Source organism: Mus caroli, unplaced genomic scaffold, assembly GCF_978045245.1.
Source record: "Mus caroli unplaced genomic scaffold, Mus_caroli_1 scaffold_13, whole genome shotgun sequence".
Taxonomy (NCBI): domain Eukaryota; kingdom Metazoa; phylum Chordata; class Mammalia; order Rodentia; family Muridae; genus Mus; species Mus caroli.
In genome coordinates this window covers 101,620,751-101,638,446 of record NW_028227268.1, presented here as the reverse complement: position 1 = coordinate 101,638,446, position 17,696 = coordinate 101,620,751, and the positions used below count along the sequence as shown (strand labels likewise).

At 38.9% G+C, this 17,696-nt stretch overlaps 1 protein-coding gene and 1 pseudogene across 5 annotated transcripts in view; one reads left to right on the top strand and one right to left on the bottom strand.

The window, feature by feature from the left end:
• The window catches only part of Wdpcp (WD repeat containing planar cell polarity effector), a 363,888-nt gene that overhangs the window by 334,460 nt on the left and 11,732 nt on the right, over positions 1-17,696 (top strand). For all 5 annotated transcript variants that reach the window (XM_021175454.3, XM_021175452.3, XM_029483315.2 and 2 more), the window contains 2 exons: positions 9,358-9,464; positions 10,641-10,669. In XM_021175454.3, coding sequence (XP_021031113.2) covers positions 9,358-9,464; positions 10,641-10,669 — 136 coding nt within the window. The remainder of the gene's footprint in view (positions 1-9,357; positions 9,465-10,640; positions 10,670-17,696) is intronic.
• LOC110304155 (ribosomal oxygenase 2 pseudogene) lies at positions 787-5,540 on the bottom strand (annotated as a pseudogene).

Below are 17,696 nucleotides of genomic sequence, written 5' to 3'. Positions count from 1 at the left end.
TTTCAAACTCTAATTTACTTAGTTTCATGTCCATTTGAGTATCATCTCCTATAGTGGAGGCCATAAGTGGAGCAGAAGGTTTGCGAGGAGACCAATCCTCATCAAAATATTTGGCGGCTCCTCTTTCTGAATGATCTTCCTTGTCTAAAGTTAGCTCATCACCAGAGTCTCTATATCTTTCTCATTTACGGTTGAGAGGGCCCCTTTCTGAGAAAGTCCTCTCTGTCAGGAGCTCTTTCTGAGATTCTTCAAGCTCTGCCTGGGTACTATCTGATGCCTGCGAGATCTCCTTTTCAATAGCATCTTTTACGAGGGCCCAGAGGCAAAGGGTGAAATTATCTGCCTGGATGTTTTTCAAAGCTTCTCCAACTCTCTCCCAGGTTCTCTTATCTAAAGTTTTTCCTTCTCTGAACCATGAGCAGCAAGAATCTATCTTATCTGAAATTTTTTTCTAACAGTTGTTCTTCAAACCCTACTCCTCTTGCCTGAAGCAGCTCTTGAAGGCTGCGGACAATTACCTGTTTGGAATTTTCTAGTCCCATATTTTGCTGACAAACCCTAAGTGAAATCAGTGCCAGGTCAGCACTGTTCCAACTTAACCCGTATCCTATCACACCTCCACTTTATATTATATATATAAAGTTTATAACACTTTCAAAAATGAGGTTTAAAGCCAGCGCTAGCATAAATAACTGTTGCTCACTGTGCCCGATACCATCTTCTTGTTCTTCCTTTCTTGTGGAGCTCCACATAAGACAGTGGTCTCTAAGTTTTACCCCACCATTTTCAGGTCCCTGTTCGGGCACCAATCTGTAACTGTAAGCCACCCAAGGCTTACATGAACCGGGTACTCCTGAAAGACAGGCTGGGGCTGAAAGAGACTAGATGGCTAGAAAAGAATGATGCCAAGACAAAATTTTCTCTGATCAAGGCCCGCAAGTTTACTAAGAGACTGTGCTTATAAAGGGGGGAGGGCCATCTCCCCCAATCCATTCTTGGTACCTGGAGCCAGCCTGTAGGTGACATGCAGGATAGGATGTGTCTCAGGAATGTCTCAAGGGTCTCTCAGCAGGTAGCAGAGTCTCAGAGAAGAGCAGCGGTAGTTGACATAACAATATAGCCATCTAAGTCAGAAGGCTACACCCCAGGTGATTTCATATTCAGTGGCAGCAAAGTCTGAATCAGCCTGCTTCAAGGCTGAGGGAGGCTACAAATATGGATCTATTTGCATTCTTCTACATACAGACATCCAGTTAGACCTGCACCATTTGTTGAAGATGCTTTCTTTTTTCCATGCTATGGTTTTAGATTTTTTTTTTTTTGTCAAAATTCAAGTGTCCATAGGTGTGTGGGATTATTTCTGTCTTCAATTCACTTCCATTGATCAACCTGTCCATATTTATGCTGATACCATGCAGTTTTTATTACTGTTGCTCTGTGGTAGAGCTTAAGATCAGGGATGGTGATTACTCAAGACGTTCTTTTATTATTCAGGATTGTTCTAGTTATCCTGGGTTTGTTGTTTTTCCATATGAGGTTAAGAATTTCTTATTGAAGATCTGTAAATAATTGTATTGGAATTTTCATGAGAATTGCATTGAGTTTGTAGATTGCTTTTGGTAAGATGGCCATTTTCACTGTTAATCCTACCAATCCATGAACATGGGAGATCTTTCCATGTTCTAATATTTTCCTCAATTTCTTTCTTCAGGGACTTAAAGTTCTTGTAATATAGGTTTTCACTTGCTTGGTTAGTGTTACACTAAGATATTGTATATTAGTTGTGGATATTGTGAAGGGTGTTGTTTCCCTAATTTCTCTCTTGGCCCATTTATCATTTGTATGAAGGAGGGCCACTAATTTCATTGAGTTAATTTTTATATTCAGCCACTTTGCTCCAGGTGTTTATCAGCTGTAGGAGTTCTCTGGTAGAAACTTGGAGATAGCTTATATATACTATCATATCATCCTAGAATTGTGATACCTTGACTTCTTCCTTTCCAATTTGTATCCCTTTGGATCTCCTTTTGTTGTCTTATTGCTCTAGCTAGAACTTCAAGTACTATATTGAATCGATAGAGAGTGGGCCACCTTTTCTTGTCCCTGATTTTAGTGGAATTGCTTTAACATTCTCTCCATTGAATTTGATAGTGGCTATTGGCTTGCTATATATTGATTTCTTATTTATTTTTTTCATTGTAAAAAAATTGTTCCTAAGTTTTAATTGTTACAAAGTATTTTTGCAGCCAATGATGCTCTTTAAAGGAGTTATTTCTTCCAAAGAACCAAGTCAAGCCAGGTTAATGGCATAATTCTATATGGCATATGTACTGGAGTTGTACCTTTTCTACAACACTGGATTAAATAAACTTGTCTGAATTATCGCTTTATCAGAGTCTGGGATGCCTAATAATTTCCTGTTTTTGATTCATGCCCATGAGGACATGAACCAGCTTCTTCTCCCTGCTCTTCTAGGTAACTACACCTCCACCCGGAGCACTAACCAGAGCACCAAGTCCCCTCCCCACTCACTGAAAGTATGTGTGGAGAAAGTAACAAGCAATTCTCTGCATAAAGGCACTTGAGTACTTGAATTAAAGACTCCGTCCAGAGAGACAGTGCCAGGTTCTCCTTTTCTTCATCTGTGTGAAGTTTCAGGTCCTTAACACGAATGGGTGACCTGCACCAGATTTGCTTCAGAGCATCCACATGTGATAAAGGGAAGCGAAGTTCATACATCTCTGATTCCACCTCTTCTCCTATCATGTGCATCTGTCTCACATTCTTTAGGGAATGATAGATGCAAACCATCTTTTGTTAAGCTTCATCAGATTGATGCTGATCTGGCCCTACTGTGAGGACAATGTGATCTTTGGACTGCAGTCTTGTTGCCAACCTTGGCAACTTTTCACCTGGGTCCATTGTCTCTGTTCCACTTCCCTCATAGAAAGGAGGGAGTCTGTGCTTGACGGAGTCCTTCTTCATATCTGATGACAGCAGCTCTTTTCTGCCCTTGAGCTGGTCTGCAAGAGACCTCAGAAAGCCACTCAACTTCCTTGTTACATCAGCTGGGGTTTCTGCATTCATGAGCATCCTCTGGGGCATTCCACTCCTTAATGCCACATTTTCTTTTATAGTATCAAATACAATCCAACAGTCTTCCCAGGAATTGTTCTGGTAGGTGTTAATAGTCAGGTGAATAGAGTGATCCAGGCCTGAAGGAGTTTCTGCCTGATGAATGGTCCCTCTGGGGAAGTAGAACAAATCACCAGGCATCAGCAGGAAGTCATGTGTGCCTATCCGGTCCTCAGGCTCCACACTGTACTCATGCGCCAGGGGCACAGTTGGGGAGTACAGGCTCCAGTGTTTCGTTCCCTCCAACTGCAGGATAAAAACCTCAACAACATGATAATGTGGAGGGAGGCCCTGAGATCCTGCAGGAGTCATGTACACATTTGAGCCTACGGAGAACCCAAAGCAAGATTACAGCTTTTCCTCTAATTGATTGATTTCAGCCCTGAGTTTGATTATTTCCTACCATCTACTCCTCTTGGATGTGTTTGCTTCTTTCTGTTCTAGAGCTTTCAGGTGTGATGTTAAGTTGCTACTAGAGGATAGCTCCAATTTCTTTATGAAGGTACTCAGAGCTCTTAGCACTGCTTTTGTGTGTCCCATAAGTTTGGGTATGCTGTGCCTTCCTTTTCATTAAATTCTAGAATGTCTTTAATTTCTTTATTTCTTCTCTGATCAAGTTATCATTGATTAGAGACTTATCATTATTAGAGACAGTTTCCATGAGTATGTGGGCTTTCTGTTGTTTTGGTTCTTATTGAAAACAGCCTTAGTCCATGGTGATCAGATAGAATGCATAGCATTATTTCAATCTTCTTGTATCTGTTCAGGCTTGTTTTGTGTTCGATTATTTGGTCAGTTTTGGAGAAGGTACCATGAGGTGCTGAGAAGAAGGTATATTCTTTGGTTTAAGGGTGAAATGTTCTGTAGATATCTGTTAAATCCATTTGGTTCATAGTGGATTTACTTTAGTTTCTGTTAATTTCACAGTGTCTCTGTTTAGTTTCTGTTTCCATGATCTGTCCATTGGCGAGAATGGGGTGTTGAAGTCTCCCAGTGTTATTTTATGAAGTGCAATGTGTGTTTTGAGCCTTAGTAAAGTTTTATGAATGTGGGTGCTTTGCATTTAGAGCATAGATGTTCAGGATCGAGAGTTCATATTGGTAGACTTTTTTCCTTTGATAAATATGAAGTGTCCTTCCTCATCTCTTTTGACAGCTTTTGTTTGAAAGTCTATTTTATTGGATATTAGAATGGCTACTCCACCTTGTTTCTTGGGACTATTTGTTTGAAAACTTTTTTTCAGCCTTTTAATCTGAGGTGGTGTCTGCCTTTTGAACTGAGGTATGTTTCCTGTATGGAGTAAAATGCTGGGTCCTGTTTATGTATCCAGTCTGTTGCCCTGTGTCTGCTTAATAGTGAATTGAGTACATTGATATTCAGAGATATTAAAGACCAATGATTGTTGGTTTCTGTTGTTTTTGTTGTTAGAGGTGGTATTATGTTTGTGTTGTTCTCTTCTTTTGGGCTTGTTGTGAGATGATTAATTTCTTGTGTTTTCTTGGGTGTAGTTACCCAAGGGAAACTTAAAACTCTAAGTGCCTTCATTAAAGAATAGGTATGAACACAAATAAATCTTTTTTTTTAATACAACTCAAAAATTTAGAAAAGCAAGAAGAAACCAAATCAAAACCCAGTAAGCAGCAGAAGATACTAAAAATAAGAGGAGAAACTGATGAAACAGAAACAAAGAAACAATTCAAATAATCCACAAATATAAGAGATGGCTGTTTGAGAAAACAAAAATGACAATCCTTGACTCAACTAATCAAAAGAGAGAAACTATCCAAATTAATAGAATCATAGATAAATAAACACTACAACAGACCCCAAAGAAATTCCGGAAATAATAAGTGAATTCTCTAAAACCTGTACTCCATTTAAGTTGGCAAATGCAAAAGAAATGGAAAGATTTCTAGATTCATCCTAACCACCAAAGTTAAACCAAAAAGAGAGCAACAACCTAAAAAGACCTAAGAAGACAAATGAGGAGACTGAAACAGTAATAAGAAGCCACAGGACTAAAGCAGTCCAGGTCTGTAGACATTCACAGCAGAATTCACCAGACTTTCAGAGAAAAGCTGCAACCAGTGCCTCTTAAATTATTAAAGAAATTTAAACAGAAGGAGCTCTTCTAAACTCCATATACAAAGCCAGCATTAATCTACTACGAAAACCTAGTAAAGACATAACCAAAGCCATTACACCGATGAATAGTGTGTGTGTGTGTGGCGTGTGGGGAGGGGGGTGGTTTTTATGTCACTTGATGCAGGCAAAGGCATTTGGAAGGAAAGAAGCTCGGTTAAGAAGATACCCCCACCTGATTGGCCTGTGGACAAAGCCTGTTTTTGATTGATGATCGATTTGAAGGGCCCAGCTTACCATGACAAGGCCATCCCTTGTTCCATGGTTATGGTGATTTAAGAAATGGGGCTGAGCAAGTCAGTAAGCAGCACTCCTCCAGGGCCTCTGTATCAGATTCTGTCTTTATGTTTCTTCCCTGACTCCTTTAGATGATGGACTGTGATTTGGAAATATAGCAAAATAAACCCTTTCCTCCCCAAGTTGATTTATGTCATGGTGCTTTATCACAGCAAAAATAATAGTATTTAAGACAATATAGATGTAAATATCCACAATTAAATACTTATAAACCATGTACAGGTAATATTAAAAAAATCATCTACCATGATTAAGTTGGCTTTATTCCAAAGATTCAAGGATGGTTCGAAATAAGGTGATCAATAAATGTTTAAAAAAATACAAATGGACTTAATGGATACAGACAAAGCATTTGACAAACTCCAATAACCCTTCATGATAAAAACTCTAAAGAGAGTAGGGCTAGAGGGAACACACTCCAACATACTATAAAGCCTGTGTGTGATGTATGACAAGCACATGGCCAATATTATCCTAAGTAGAAGAAACATAAAGCGATCCTATTGGAGTCAGAGATGAGACAGGGCTGTCCAGTATCCCATTTTGTTCAGCATAGTGCTTAAAACATAAGTTCCAGTGATAACACAAGGAAGTTAAATACAAATAGAAGTCAAACTACCCCTGTTTGCAGATGATGTGATGTTATCCCTAAGAGATCTCCACAGTTTCACCAGAAAATGTCTAGAAAAACATCAACAATTTCAGCAAAATTTCAAGATACAGGCTCAACTTAGAAAAATCGATAGCTTTTTTGTACAACACCAACAGAATTACTGAGAAAGAGATCTTGTGCACACACCTATTCACAATAGCATCAAAGAAAATAAATTATGTAGGAATGAACCCAACCAAGAAGGTGAAAGACCTCTACAGTGAAAGTTTTAAATCTCTAAAGAAAGAGATTGAATAAGACGCTAGAAGATGGAAAGACCTGAGATCATGGGTTAGTAGAATTAGTATTGTGAAAATGACCATTCTACCAAAAGTTATTTATAGTTTTAATGTAAGCACAATCACAATCTCTCCCATTCTCACAAAAATAGATAATTTTGAAAAATAGAAAAAAAATCTAAAATTTACTTGGAACCACAAAGGACCCAAGAGCCAAAGCAGTCTTGAGAAAAAAATGCAGGACAGATTATCATTCCAGATTTCAAGATAAATTACAGCAACATAGTAATAAAAACACAGTCCCTATACAACAGGCATTTAGACCAATGAAATAAAACAGAAGACTCAAACTGAGTAAGTAACTTCAGAGGTCCCAAAAGCACACACTGCAGAAAGGCAGCACTCGGAACAAACGGTGCTGTGAAATCTAGACGTCTGCATGGAAAAGAATGAAGTTAGCCATCATTGATGGCTTGCACAAAACTATCTCCAACAGACTCAAAGGCCTCAGTGTGGAACCTGAAACCCTGGGACTGCTAAAAGAAAGCACAGGCAGCAGCCTATCAAAAGCAGGAACGGCTTTCTGAATAGGGCTCTACTTGTCCTTAAGTCACTGCCAACAATAAGTGGGGCCTCGCCAAACTAAAAGGCTGCTTCACAGCTTAGAAAACAAGTGTTTGAGAATGGGAGGGAATCTTTTCTGGACACTCATCTGAGAGAGGATTAATATTCAGAGTACAGTAAGAACTTGAAGGTGAGAGGCAAAACAAACCACCCACTCAAGCAGTGGGCTGTGGATCTAACCAGAGAGTGCTCAGACACAAATGTCGTGGACATACCTCAAATAGCATTCATCCTTAGCAATTAGGGAAAGGTGACTAAATCACTGAGTTCATCTTATCCCAGTCAGACTAAGATCAACAAAACAACTGAAAACAAATGCTGGAAGAATGAATGGGTCATGGAAACAGAACCCTCATCCACTGCCGATGGAAATGCAAACTGGTGCAGCCACTCTGGAAATCAATATGGAGATTCCACAAAAACAAAAAAAAAATAAGTGTACCATATGACACAGCGCCAGTGCTCCTTGGACCTCAACACTCAGAGGACCTGGCATCCTGCTACAGAGATACTTGCTCAGCCATATTCTCTGCTGTTCTGTTCACAATAGCTAGAGAATGGAGACAACCTAACTGTCCTTTGGCTGGTATATAGATAGTGAAAATGTGGTACATATACACAATGGAATACTATTCAGCTGTAAAGAAAAATGAAATCATGAAAATTGCAGGTAAATAGATGGAACTAGGAAAGATCATACTGAGTGACATAGCCCAGACTCAAAAAGACAAACAGCACATGATCTGTTCTCTGTGGTTCCTAGCCTCAAAGCTTCAGCTGTGAGCACATGAGCAGTTAGCAGAGAGCAGGAAAGTAGAGAAGAACCAAGGTGGGTGACCCCGAGAGAGGGGACTAGTGGAATACAAGTGACATAAATATTTAACTGCAGAATAACTAAATGTGGTTTATCCATAGAGGACAGAATTATGTCATACAAGAACCTGGCATCATAGTCTTTAATGAATAACCAACTCAGAAAGGCGAATGCTTCATTTTTCTTCTCATATGTGAAAAACAGACCATGATGTGGAAGGGGACTATTTGTAAAGACTGAAGGTCCTGTAAGAGGAAGGAGGCACAAGAGAATGTAACAGAGGGTGAATATTTCCAGTATATATTATACATATAAAAGAATCATAGCTAGGGATGTACTCCAGTGTTAGAATGTCCTGTAAAATTTGCTAAACGCATGAAACTCAAGAAGAATGAAGACCAAAGTGTGGACACTGTGCCCCTTCTTAGAATTGGGAACAAAACACCCAGGGAAGGAGTTACAGAGACAAAGTTTGGAGCTGTGATGAAAGGATGGACCATCTAGAGACTGCCATATCCAGGGATCTGTCCCATAATCAGCTTCCAAACGCTGACACCATTGCATTCACTAGCAAGATTTTGCTGAAAGGACCCAGATATAGCTGTCTCTTGTGAGACTATGCCGGGGCCTAGCAAACACAGAAGTGGATGTTCACAGTCAGCTATTGGATGGATCACAGGGCTCCCAATGGAGGAGCTAGAGAAAGTACCCAAGGAGCTAAAGGGGTCTGCAACCCTATAGGTGGAACAACATTATGAACTAACCAGTACCCCGGAGCTCTTGACTCTAGCTGCATATGTATCAAAAGATGGCCTAGTCGGCCATCACTGGAAAGAGAGGCCCATTGGACACGCAAACTTTATATGCCCCAGTACAGGGGAACGCCAGGGTCAAAAAAATGGGAATGGGTGGGTAGGGAAGTGGGGGGGAGTGTATGGGGGACTTTTGGGATAGCATTGGAAATGTAATTGAGGAAAATACATAATAAAAAATATTAAAAATAATAAAAAAAAAGAATGTCCTGTAAAGCACAGGTTCCTGGCCTTCATTCCTAGAGCTGTGAGAACAGTCCATTAAAAACAAGATTTGGCTGGGTATGGTGGCACACACATTTAACCCCAACAGAGGCAGTTGGATCTCTGTGTTCAAGCCCAGCCTGGTCTACAAAGTGAGTTGTAGGCCAGTCAGGACCACATGGTAAGATCTTATTAAAACAATAATAGTATTTCAGAAAAGAAAGGTACTTTCTTTTTAACATGATAATATTAAAGTGATTATAGTGTTGAAAGGTATCAAGGAAATGTAAATTTATATTTTTAAAATATTCAGAACCTTGAAAATGTTTAATATGCTCACTATACTAAGCATTAGAATGTAAAGCTCTTTCTGTGACATGCCTACCTTGATGTTTTTTCTTAATTCCATTTTCCATTTAATAACCTCCCACCTGACAGATGGGCAATTGAGAGAAGGACTGAGGAGGACGAGGAGGAAGAGGAAGAGGAAGAGGAGGAGGAGGTATGCCCTGACTCTTCAGTGGCCACCACCTGGAATGCAGAAGGTAACGGAGCTCAAGCCCCACAAAGGATGATGGAGAACAGGTCATTCGGGAGTTTCTGTAAATTAGTGATGAGAAACCTTAGCATTTCTCGTGAGTGAGACTGTTGGTAGCTGATAAATTATCTGGTAAAAGCAAAGGCAGCCATTGGTGATTTTATGAATGAATACATTTGAGGAGCCTGTTAAATGTTGATTCTAATTCAGTAGGTCTGGAATGGACCTTGAGTCCATGTCTCTAGCAAGCTCTCATGTGACACATATATGGCAAGCTGAGCAGGCTCGATCTGAGAATCTCTGGGAAACTGGCTTGGCTCTTGTCCAATCTAGCAGGGAAACAGTGTATGCAAATATATAGTAAATATGTACAAAAGCAACCGTGTAAAAGTGGTTCCAGAAAAGATTGTGTCAAAGTGATAGCTATCACTGGCAGCCAGCATGGCCAGCTGGACAGACCTAGAAAGGCAGACGCATTTTAACATGCAGAATCAATGGTGTAAGTGGGGCTGGGGAGCATGTCTTCTCGCCACTTCCCATGAAGATGACTCTTTCTGTCTCTCAGTCCGCTCACTCTACACTGCAATAGTAAGGTGTGTGGGACTGGGTACCTTCTAAGGAAGGAAAGGGAGTCTATGCAGATCACAGGTCAGGAGGATAGCATAAGAGGTGGAAGCTACAGGAGCAGCAGTGTGCCTACAAAGGAGCCTCTGTGCATGGACTTTCACTAACCAGTCTGAGCTCTGGCTTGTAGCTGAACTGTACCTGCCATGCTGTGAAGGCATCACTGTAAGAAAACAAGCTCCAAAGCACTAGAGAGGGAGGCAAGCAGATTTCTGTGAACTCAAGGCTAGCCTTATCTACTTAATGAGTTCCAGCATAGTCAGGGCTATACGGTGAGACCAGCTCTTAAAAAACAATTATTTTTAGACAGGAATAATACAGGCAACCTCTAATTACTTGAATGCAAATATTGAGAGTCTTGAGAGTCCAGAGAGCTAAGTATTCCCTCATAATCGACACTCTTATATTGGTTAAAATCTGATTATATTATTTTCTCTAACATTTTCAACATTTTAATTTATTATTTATAGTGTTAATTATTATATTAATTATTATATTATGTACCTCATTTGTTATTATATTTTAGATTATTAGTATTAATGTTGTGATCTCATTTTAGGAGAACTGAAAGAAGACCAAAGGAAACAGGTAAAGTGCTCTGTCAGAAAAGTATACAACTGACTGAACTCTACAAATGCTATCTGTTGGCACCTGTATTAACCAGACTATAGCTATTTAGCTTTTTATTTTTAGTAAAACTCCCTCTAAAGCCATCAACAGTTGAAAATTAATAGGCTGGGAGCCAAGTAATATAGCAGCAATCTATATCTGTTTGTATCTATGTAAGTCTAAGTATCTGTGCATATGACTCTCTCACCAGTGAATGCTTGAAATTATTCAGAAGACATAAAAAGACTTAGCATAGGAAACTTATCTAATGCTATTCATTTTATATAATTTTATAAGATATGCATATGGAATACCATTTCTGACAGGTGGTCCTAAGCCCCTCTCTTTATTCTGTCTCTGACAATCTAAGTTCATCGATTAAAAATAAAAGTCATGTAAGAAAAAAGCCACATAGTATATAAGGAATAGTATATGAATATAAATGATCATGTGAAATGACTTATATAGGGCATCATTACTTAAATCTACATTTCAATCTACATTTCTTTTTTATTAGGTTCACTCTGTAGCCCAGGCTTAGTAGAGCTCACTGAGGGGTACTGGTTAGTTTATATTGTTGTTGCACCTATAGGGTTGCAGACCCCTTCAGCTCCTTGGGTACTTTCTCTAGCTTCTCCATTGGGGACCCTGTGTTCCACCCAATAGATGACTGTGAGCATCCACTTCTGTACTTGCAAGGCATTGGCATAGTCTCACAGGAGACAACTATAGCAGGGTTCTGTCAGCAAAATCGTGTTGGCATAAGCAATAGTGTCTGGGTTTAGTGGTAGTTTATGAGATGGGTCCTCGAGTGGGGCAATATCTGGATGGTCCTTCCTTCAGTTTCAGCTCTAAACATTGTCTCTGTAGCTCGTTCTATGGGTATTTTGTTCCCCAATCTAAGAAGGAGCGAAGTATCCACACTTTGATCTTCCTTCTTAAGTTTCATGTGTTTTGCAAATTGTATCTTGGATATTCTAAGTTTCTGGGCTAATATCCTCTTACCAGTGAGTGCATATCATGTGTGTTCTTTTGTGATTGGGTTACCTCACTGAGCATGATATCCTCCAGATCCATCCATTTGCCTAAGAATTTCATGAAGTCATTGTTTTTAATAGCCAAATACTACTCCATTCTGTAAATGTACCACATTTTTTTGTATTCATTTGTCTGTTGAGGAACATCTGGGTTCTTTCCAGCTTCTGGCTATTATAAGACCACTATGAACATAGTGGAGCATGTGTCCTTATTACAAGTTCTGGCATCTTCTGGGTATTTGCCAAGAAGAGGTATTACTGGATCCTCCAGTAGTACTATGTCCAATTTTCTGAGGAACCGCCAGACTGATTTCCCAGAGTGGTTGTACCAGCTTGCAATCCCACCAGCAATGGAGGAGTGTTCATCTTTCTCCACATCCTTGCCAGCATCTGCTGTCACCTGAATTTTTTATCTTAGCTATTCTGACTGGTATGAGGTGGAATCTCAGGGTTGTTTTGATTAGCATTTCCCTAATGATTAAGGATGTTGAACATTTTTTCAGGTGTTTCTCAGCCAATTCGTTATTCCTCAGTTGAGAATTCTTTGTTTAGTGCTATACCCCGTTTTTCAATAGAGTTATTTCTTTTCTGTAGTCAAACTTCTTGAGTTCTTTATATATATATATATATATATATATATATATATATATATATATATATATATATTGGATATATATATATATTTATATATATATATATATTTATATATTTATTGGATATTAGTCCCTTATCAAATGTAGGACTGGTAATGAACTTTTCCCAATCGGTTGGTGGCCTTTTTGTCTTATTGATAGTGTCTTTTGCCTTATAGAAGCTTTGCAATTTTATGAGGTCCCTTTTGTCAATTCTTGACCTTATAGCATAAGCCATTGCTGTTCTGTACAGGAATTTTTCCCATGTACCAATATCTTCGAGGCTTTTCTCCACTTTCTCCTCTATAAGTGTTAGTGTCTCTGGTTTTATGTGGAGTCCTTGAGCCACTTAGATTTGACCTTTGTACAAGGAGATAAAAATGGAGCAATTCGAATTCTTAACTGGCTAACCACCAGTTCAGCGAGCAGCAGTTGTTGAAAATGCTGTCTTTTTTTTCCCCACTGGATGGTTTTAGCTCCTTTGTCAAAAACCAACCCAATATGTGTGGGTTCATTTCTGGATCTTCAGTTCTGTTCCATTGATCTACTTGTCTGTCGCTGTACCAGTACTGTGCAGTTTTTATCACAATTGCTCTGTAGTATGGCTTGAGGTCAGGCATAGTGATTCCACCAGAGGTTCTTTTATTGTTGAGAATAGTTTTTGCTATCCTAGGTTTTTTGTTATTCCAGATGAATGTGCAGATTGCCCTTTATAATTAGGTGAAGAATTGAGTTGGAATTTTGATAGGGATTGCATTGAATCTGTAGATTGATTACAGCAAGATAGCCATTTTTACTATATTAACCCTGCCAATCCATGAGTGTGGAAGATCTTCCTATCTTCTGAGATCTTCTTCGATTTCTTTCTTCAGAGATTTGAAGTTCTTATTATATAGATCTTTCACTTCCTTAGTTAGAGTCACACCAATGTCTTATAAATTATTTGTGACTATGGTGAAGGGTGTTATTTCCCTAATTTCTTTCTCAGCCTGTTTTCCTTTGTGTAGAGAAAGGCCACTGATTTGTTTGACTTAATTTTCTATTCAGTTACTTTGCTGAAGTTGTTTGTCAGGTTTAGAAGTCCTCTGGTGGAATTTTTAGGGTCACTTGTATATACTATCATATCATCTGCAAATGGTGATAATTTGACTTCCTCCTGTCTAATATATATCCCCTTGATCTCCTTTTGTTGTCTAATTGCTCTGGCTAGAACTTCGAGGACTATATTGAATAGGTAGGGAAAATGTGGGCAGCCTTGTCTAGTCCCTTATTTTAGTGGAATTCCTTCAAGTTTCTCTCCATTTATATTGATGTTAGCTACTGGTTTCCCATATATTTCTTTTTCTGTGTTTAGGTATGGACCTTGAATTTCTGATCTTTCCAAGACTTTTATCATGAATGGGTGTTGGATTTTGTCAAATGCTTTCTCAGCATCTAAGGAGATGATCACGTGGTTTTTGTCTTTGAGTTTGTTTATATAGTAGTTTACATTGATGGATTTCCATATATTAAACCATCCCTGCATCCCTTGGATGAAGCATACTTGTTCATGATACATGATCTTTTTGATGTGTTCTTGGATTCGGTTTGCAAGAATTTTATTGAGTATTTTTATATTGATATTCATAAGGGAAATTGGTCTAAAGTTCTCTTTCTTTGTTGGGTCTTTGTGTGGTTTAGGTATCAGAGTAATTGTGGCTTCATGGAATGAATTGGGTAGAGTACCTTCTGCTTCTATTTTGTAGAATAGTTTGAGGAGAATTGGAATTAGGTCTTTGAAGGTCTGATAGAACTCTGCACTAAACCCATTTGCTCCTAGGGATTTTTTGGTTGGGAGACTATTAATGAGTGCTTCTAGTCCTTTAGGAGATATGGGACTGTTTAGGTCATTAATTTGATCCCAATTTAACTGTGGTACCTGGTATCTGTCTAGGAAATTGTCAATTTCATCCTGGTTTTCCAGTTTTGTTGAGTATAGCCTTTTGTAGTAGGATCTGATGGTGTTTTGAATTTCCTCAGGTTCTGTTGTCATGTCTCCCTTTTTATTTCTAATTCTGTTAATTAGGATGCTGGCCCTGTGCCCTCTAGTTAGTCTTGCTAAGGGTTTATCTATGTTGTTGATTTTCTCAAAGAACCAGTTCCTGGTTTGGTTGATTCTTTGAATAGTTCTTTTTGTTTCCACTTGGTTGATTTCAGCCCTGAGCTTGATTATTTCCTGCTGTCTATTCCTCTTGGGTGAATTTGCTTCCTTTTGTTCTAGAGCTTTTAGATGTGCTGTCAAGCTGCTAGTGTATGCTCTCTCCAGTTTCTTTTTGGAGGCACTCAGAGCTGTGAGTTTTCCTCTTAGGGCTTCTTTCATTGTGTCCCATAAGTTTGGGTATGTTGTGGCTTCATTTTCATTAAGCTCTAAAAAGTCTTTAATTTCTTTCTGTATTGCTTCTTTGACCAATTTATCAATGAGTAGAATGTTGTTCAGCTTCCACATGTATGTGGGTGTTCTGTTGTTTATGTTGTTATTGAAGATCAGCCTTAGTCCTCAGTGATCTGACAGGGTGCATGGGATTATTTCAAACTTCTTGTACCTGTTGAGGCCTGTTTTGTGACTGATTATATGGTCAGTTTTGGAGAAGGTACCATGAGGTGCTGAGAATAAGGTATATCCTTTTGTTTTAGGATATAATGTTCTATAGATATTTGCTAAATCCATTTGTTTCATAACTTCTGTTAGTTTCATTGTGTCTCTGTTCAGTTTCTGTTTCCAGGATCTGTCCATTGGTGACAGTGGAGTGTTGAAGCCTCCCACTATTATTGTGCAGTGCAATGTGTACTTTGAGCTTTACTAAAGTTTCCTTAATAAGCATGGGTGCCCTTGCATTTGAAGCACAGATGTTCAGAATGAAGAGTTCATTTTGGAAGATTTTACCTTTGATGAGTATGAAGTGCCCCTCCTTGTCTTTTTTGATAACTCTTGGTTGGAAGTTGATTTTATTTGATATTAGAATGGCTACTTCAGCTTGTTTCTTCAGACCATTTGCTTGGAAAATTGTTTTCCAGCCTTTAACTCTGAGTTAGTGTCTTTCTTTTTCCCTGAGGTGGGTTTCCTGTATGCAGCAAAATGTTAGGTCCTGTTTATGTAGCCAGTCTGTTAGTCTATGTCTTTTTATTGGGGAATTGAGTTCACTGATATTAAGAGATATTAAAGAAAAATAAATGTTGTTTCCTATTATTTTTGTTGTTAGAGTTGGGATTCTGTTCTTGTGGCTGTCTTCTTTTAGGTTTGTTGAAGGATTACTTTCTTGCTTTTTCTAGGGCATAGCTTCCCTCCTTGTGTTGGCATTTTCCCTTTATTATCCTTTGAATTGTTGGATTTGTGGAAAGATACTGTGTTAATTTGGTTTTGTCATGGATTGTCTTGTTTTCTCCATCTGTGGTAATTGAGAGTTTTGCTGGGTGTGGTAGCCTGGGCTGGCATTTGTGTTCTTTTAAGGTCTGTATATCATCTGTTCAAGATCTTCTGGCTTTCATAATCTCTGTTGAGAAGTGTGGTATAATTCTAATAGGTCTGCCTTTATATGTTACTTGACCTTTTTCCCTTACTGCTTTTAATATTCTATCTTTATTTAATGCATTTGTTGTTCTGATTATTATGTGTCAGGAGGAATTTCTTTTCTGGTCCAGTCTATTTGGAGTTCTGTAGGCTTCTTGTATGTTCATGGGCATCTCTTTCTTTAGGTTAGTGAAATTTTCTTCTATAATTTTGTTGAAGATATTTACTGGCCCTTTAAGTTGGGAATCTTCATTCTCATCTATACCTATTATCCTTAGGTTTAGTTTTCTCATTGTGTCCTGGATTTCCTGGATGTTTTGGGTTAGAATCTTTTTGCATTTCACATTTTCCTTGATTGTTGTGCCCATGTTTTCTATGGAGTCTTCTGCACCTGAGATTCTGTCTTCCATCTCTTGTATTCTGTTGGTGATGCTTGCATCTATGGCTCATGATTTCTTTCCTAGGATTTCTATCTCTAGAGTCTCCCTTTGCGTTTTCTGCATTGTTTCTACTTCCAGTTTTAGATCTTGGATGGTTTTGTTTTATTCCTTCACCAGTTTGGCAGTGTTTTCCTGTAATTCTTTAAAGGACTTTTGTTCTTCCTCTTTAAGGACTTCTACTTGTTTAGCAGTGTTTTCCTGTAATTCTTTGAGGGATTTTTGTGCTTCCTCTTTAAGGTCTTCTTCCTGTTTAACAGTGTTCTCCTGTATTTATTTAAGTGAGTTATTAATGCCCTTTTTAAAATCCTCTACCAGCATCATGAGGTATGATTTTAAATCAGAATCTTGCTTTTCCAATTTGTTGGGGTATCCAGGACTCGCTGTGGTGGGAGTACTGAGTTCTGATGATGCTGATTAATCTTGGTTTCTGTTAGCAAAATTCTTAAATTTGCCTTTCACAACCTGGTAATCTCTGGTGTTAGATGCTCTGGCTGTCTCTGACTATGAGTCTGTTAGCCTCTGTCAGCACTCCTGGGAGACTAGATCTCTCTTGAGCTGGGGGAGGGGGAGGGCCCTGGGCACTTGCTGTAGCTAATATCTCTTCTAGTGGGGAAGGTGCTCAGAGGTCTGAGGATCAGCTCTGCCTCCTGGCTGAGGTTGATGGCCTGCTGGAAGGGACCCTGTCCAAGAAGCTCTGTTGTGTCTGTGGCCTGCATGTACTCTCCTGTGTGGACCTGCCTCAGAGAGACCCTAGATAGAAAATGGAGATCTCACCTGAGTCCCAGTGTCAGAGCACTCCCTGTAGGCAAGCTCTTCTCTGGCAGGGAGAAGAGGTGCACAGAAGGTGCACAGAAGACTAGGGGTCAGCTCTGCCTCCTGGCTGAGAATCAACCAAATTCTTCATAGTCATACCTGTACTGACATTATTTTTAAATCTGGATTTGATTAAAAGGAAAACAGGCTATATTCCAATGGATATGCATGAATAATCTGCAGCAATCAGTTTGCTAAAAATTAAAGAAACTGGAGCCAGACGTGGTGACGCACGCCTTTAATCCCAGCACTTTGGAGGCAGAGGCAGGTGAATTTCTGTGTTTGATGCCAGCCTGGTCTACAGAGTGAGTTCCAGGACAGCCAGGACTACACAGAGAAATCCTGTCTCGAAAAACAACAACAAAAAAAAAAAAAAAAAAGAAAGAAAAAAAAAGAAACTGATAGCATATATGTATATGTATATATATGAATATATATACATATATATATATTTAAATTATTCCTTTGTAATGTCTTTTAGAAATGAAACTTTACATTTGTTTCTTTTGTGTTTGTAGGGGTGTGGACAGTGTGCCA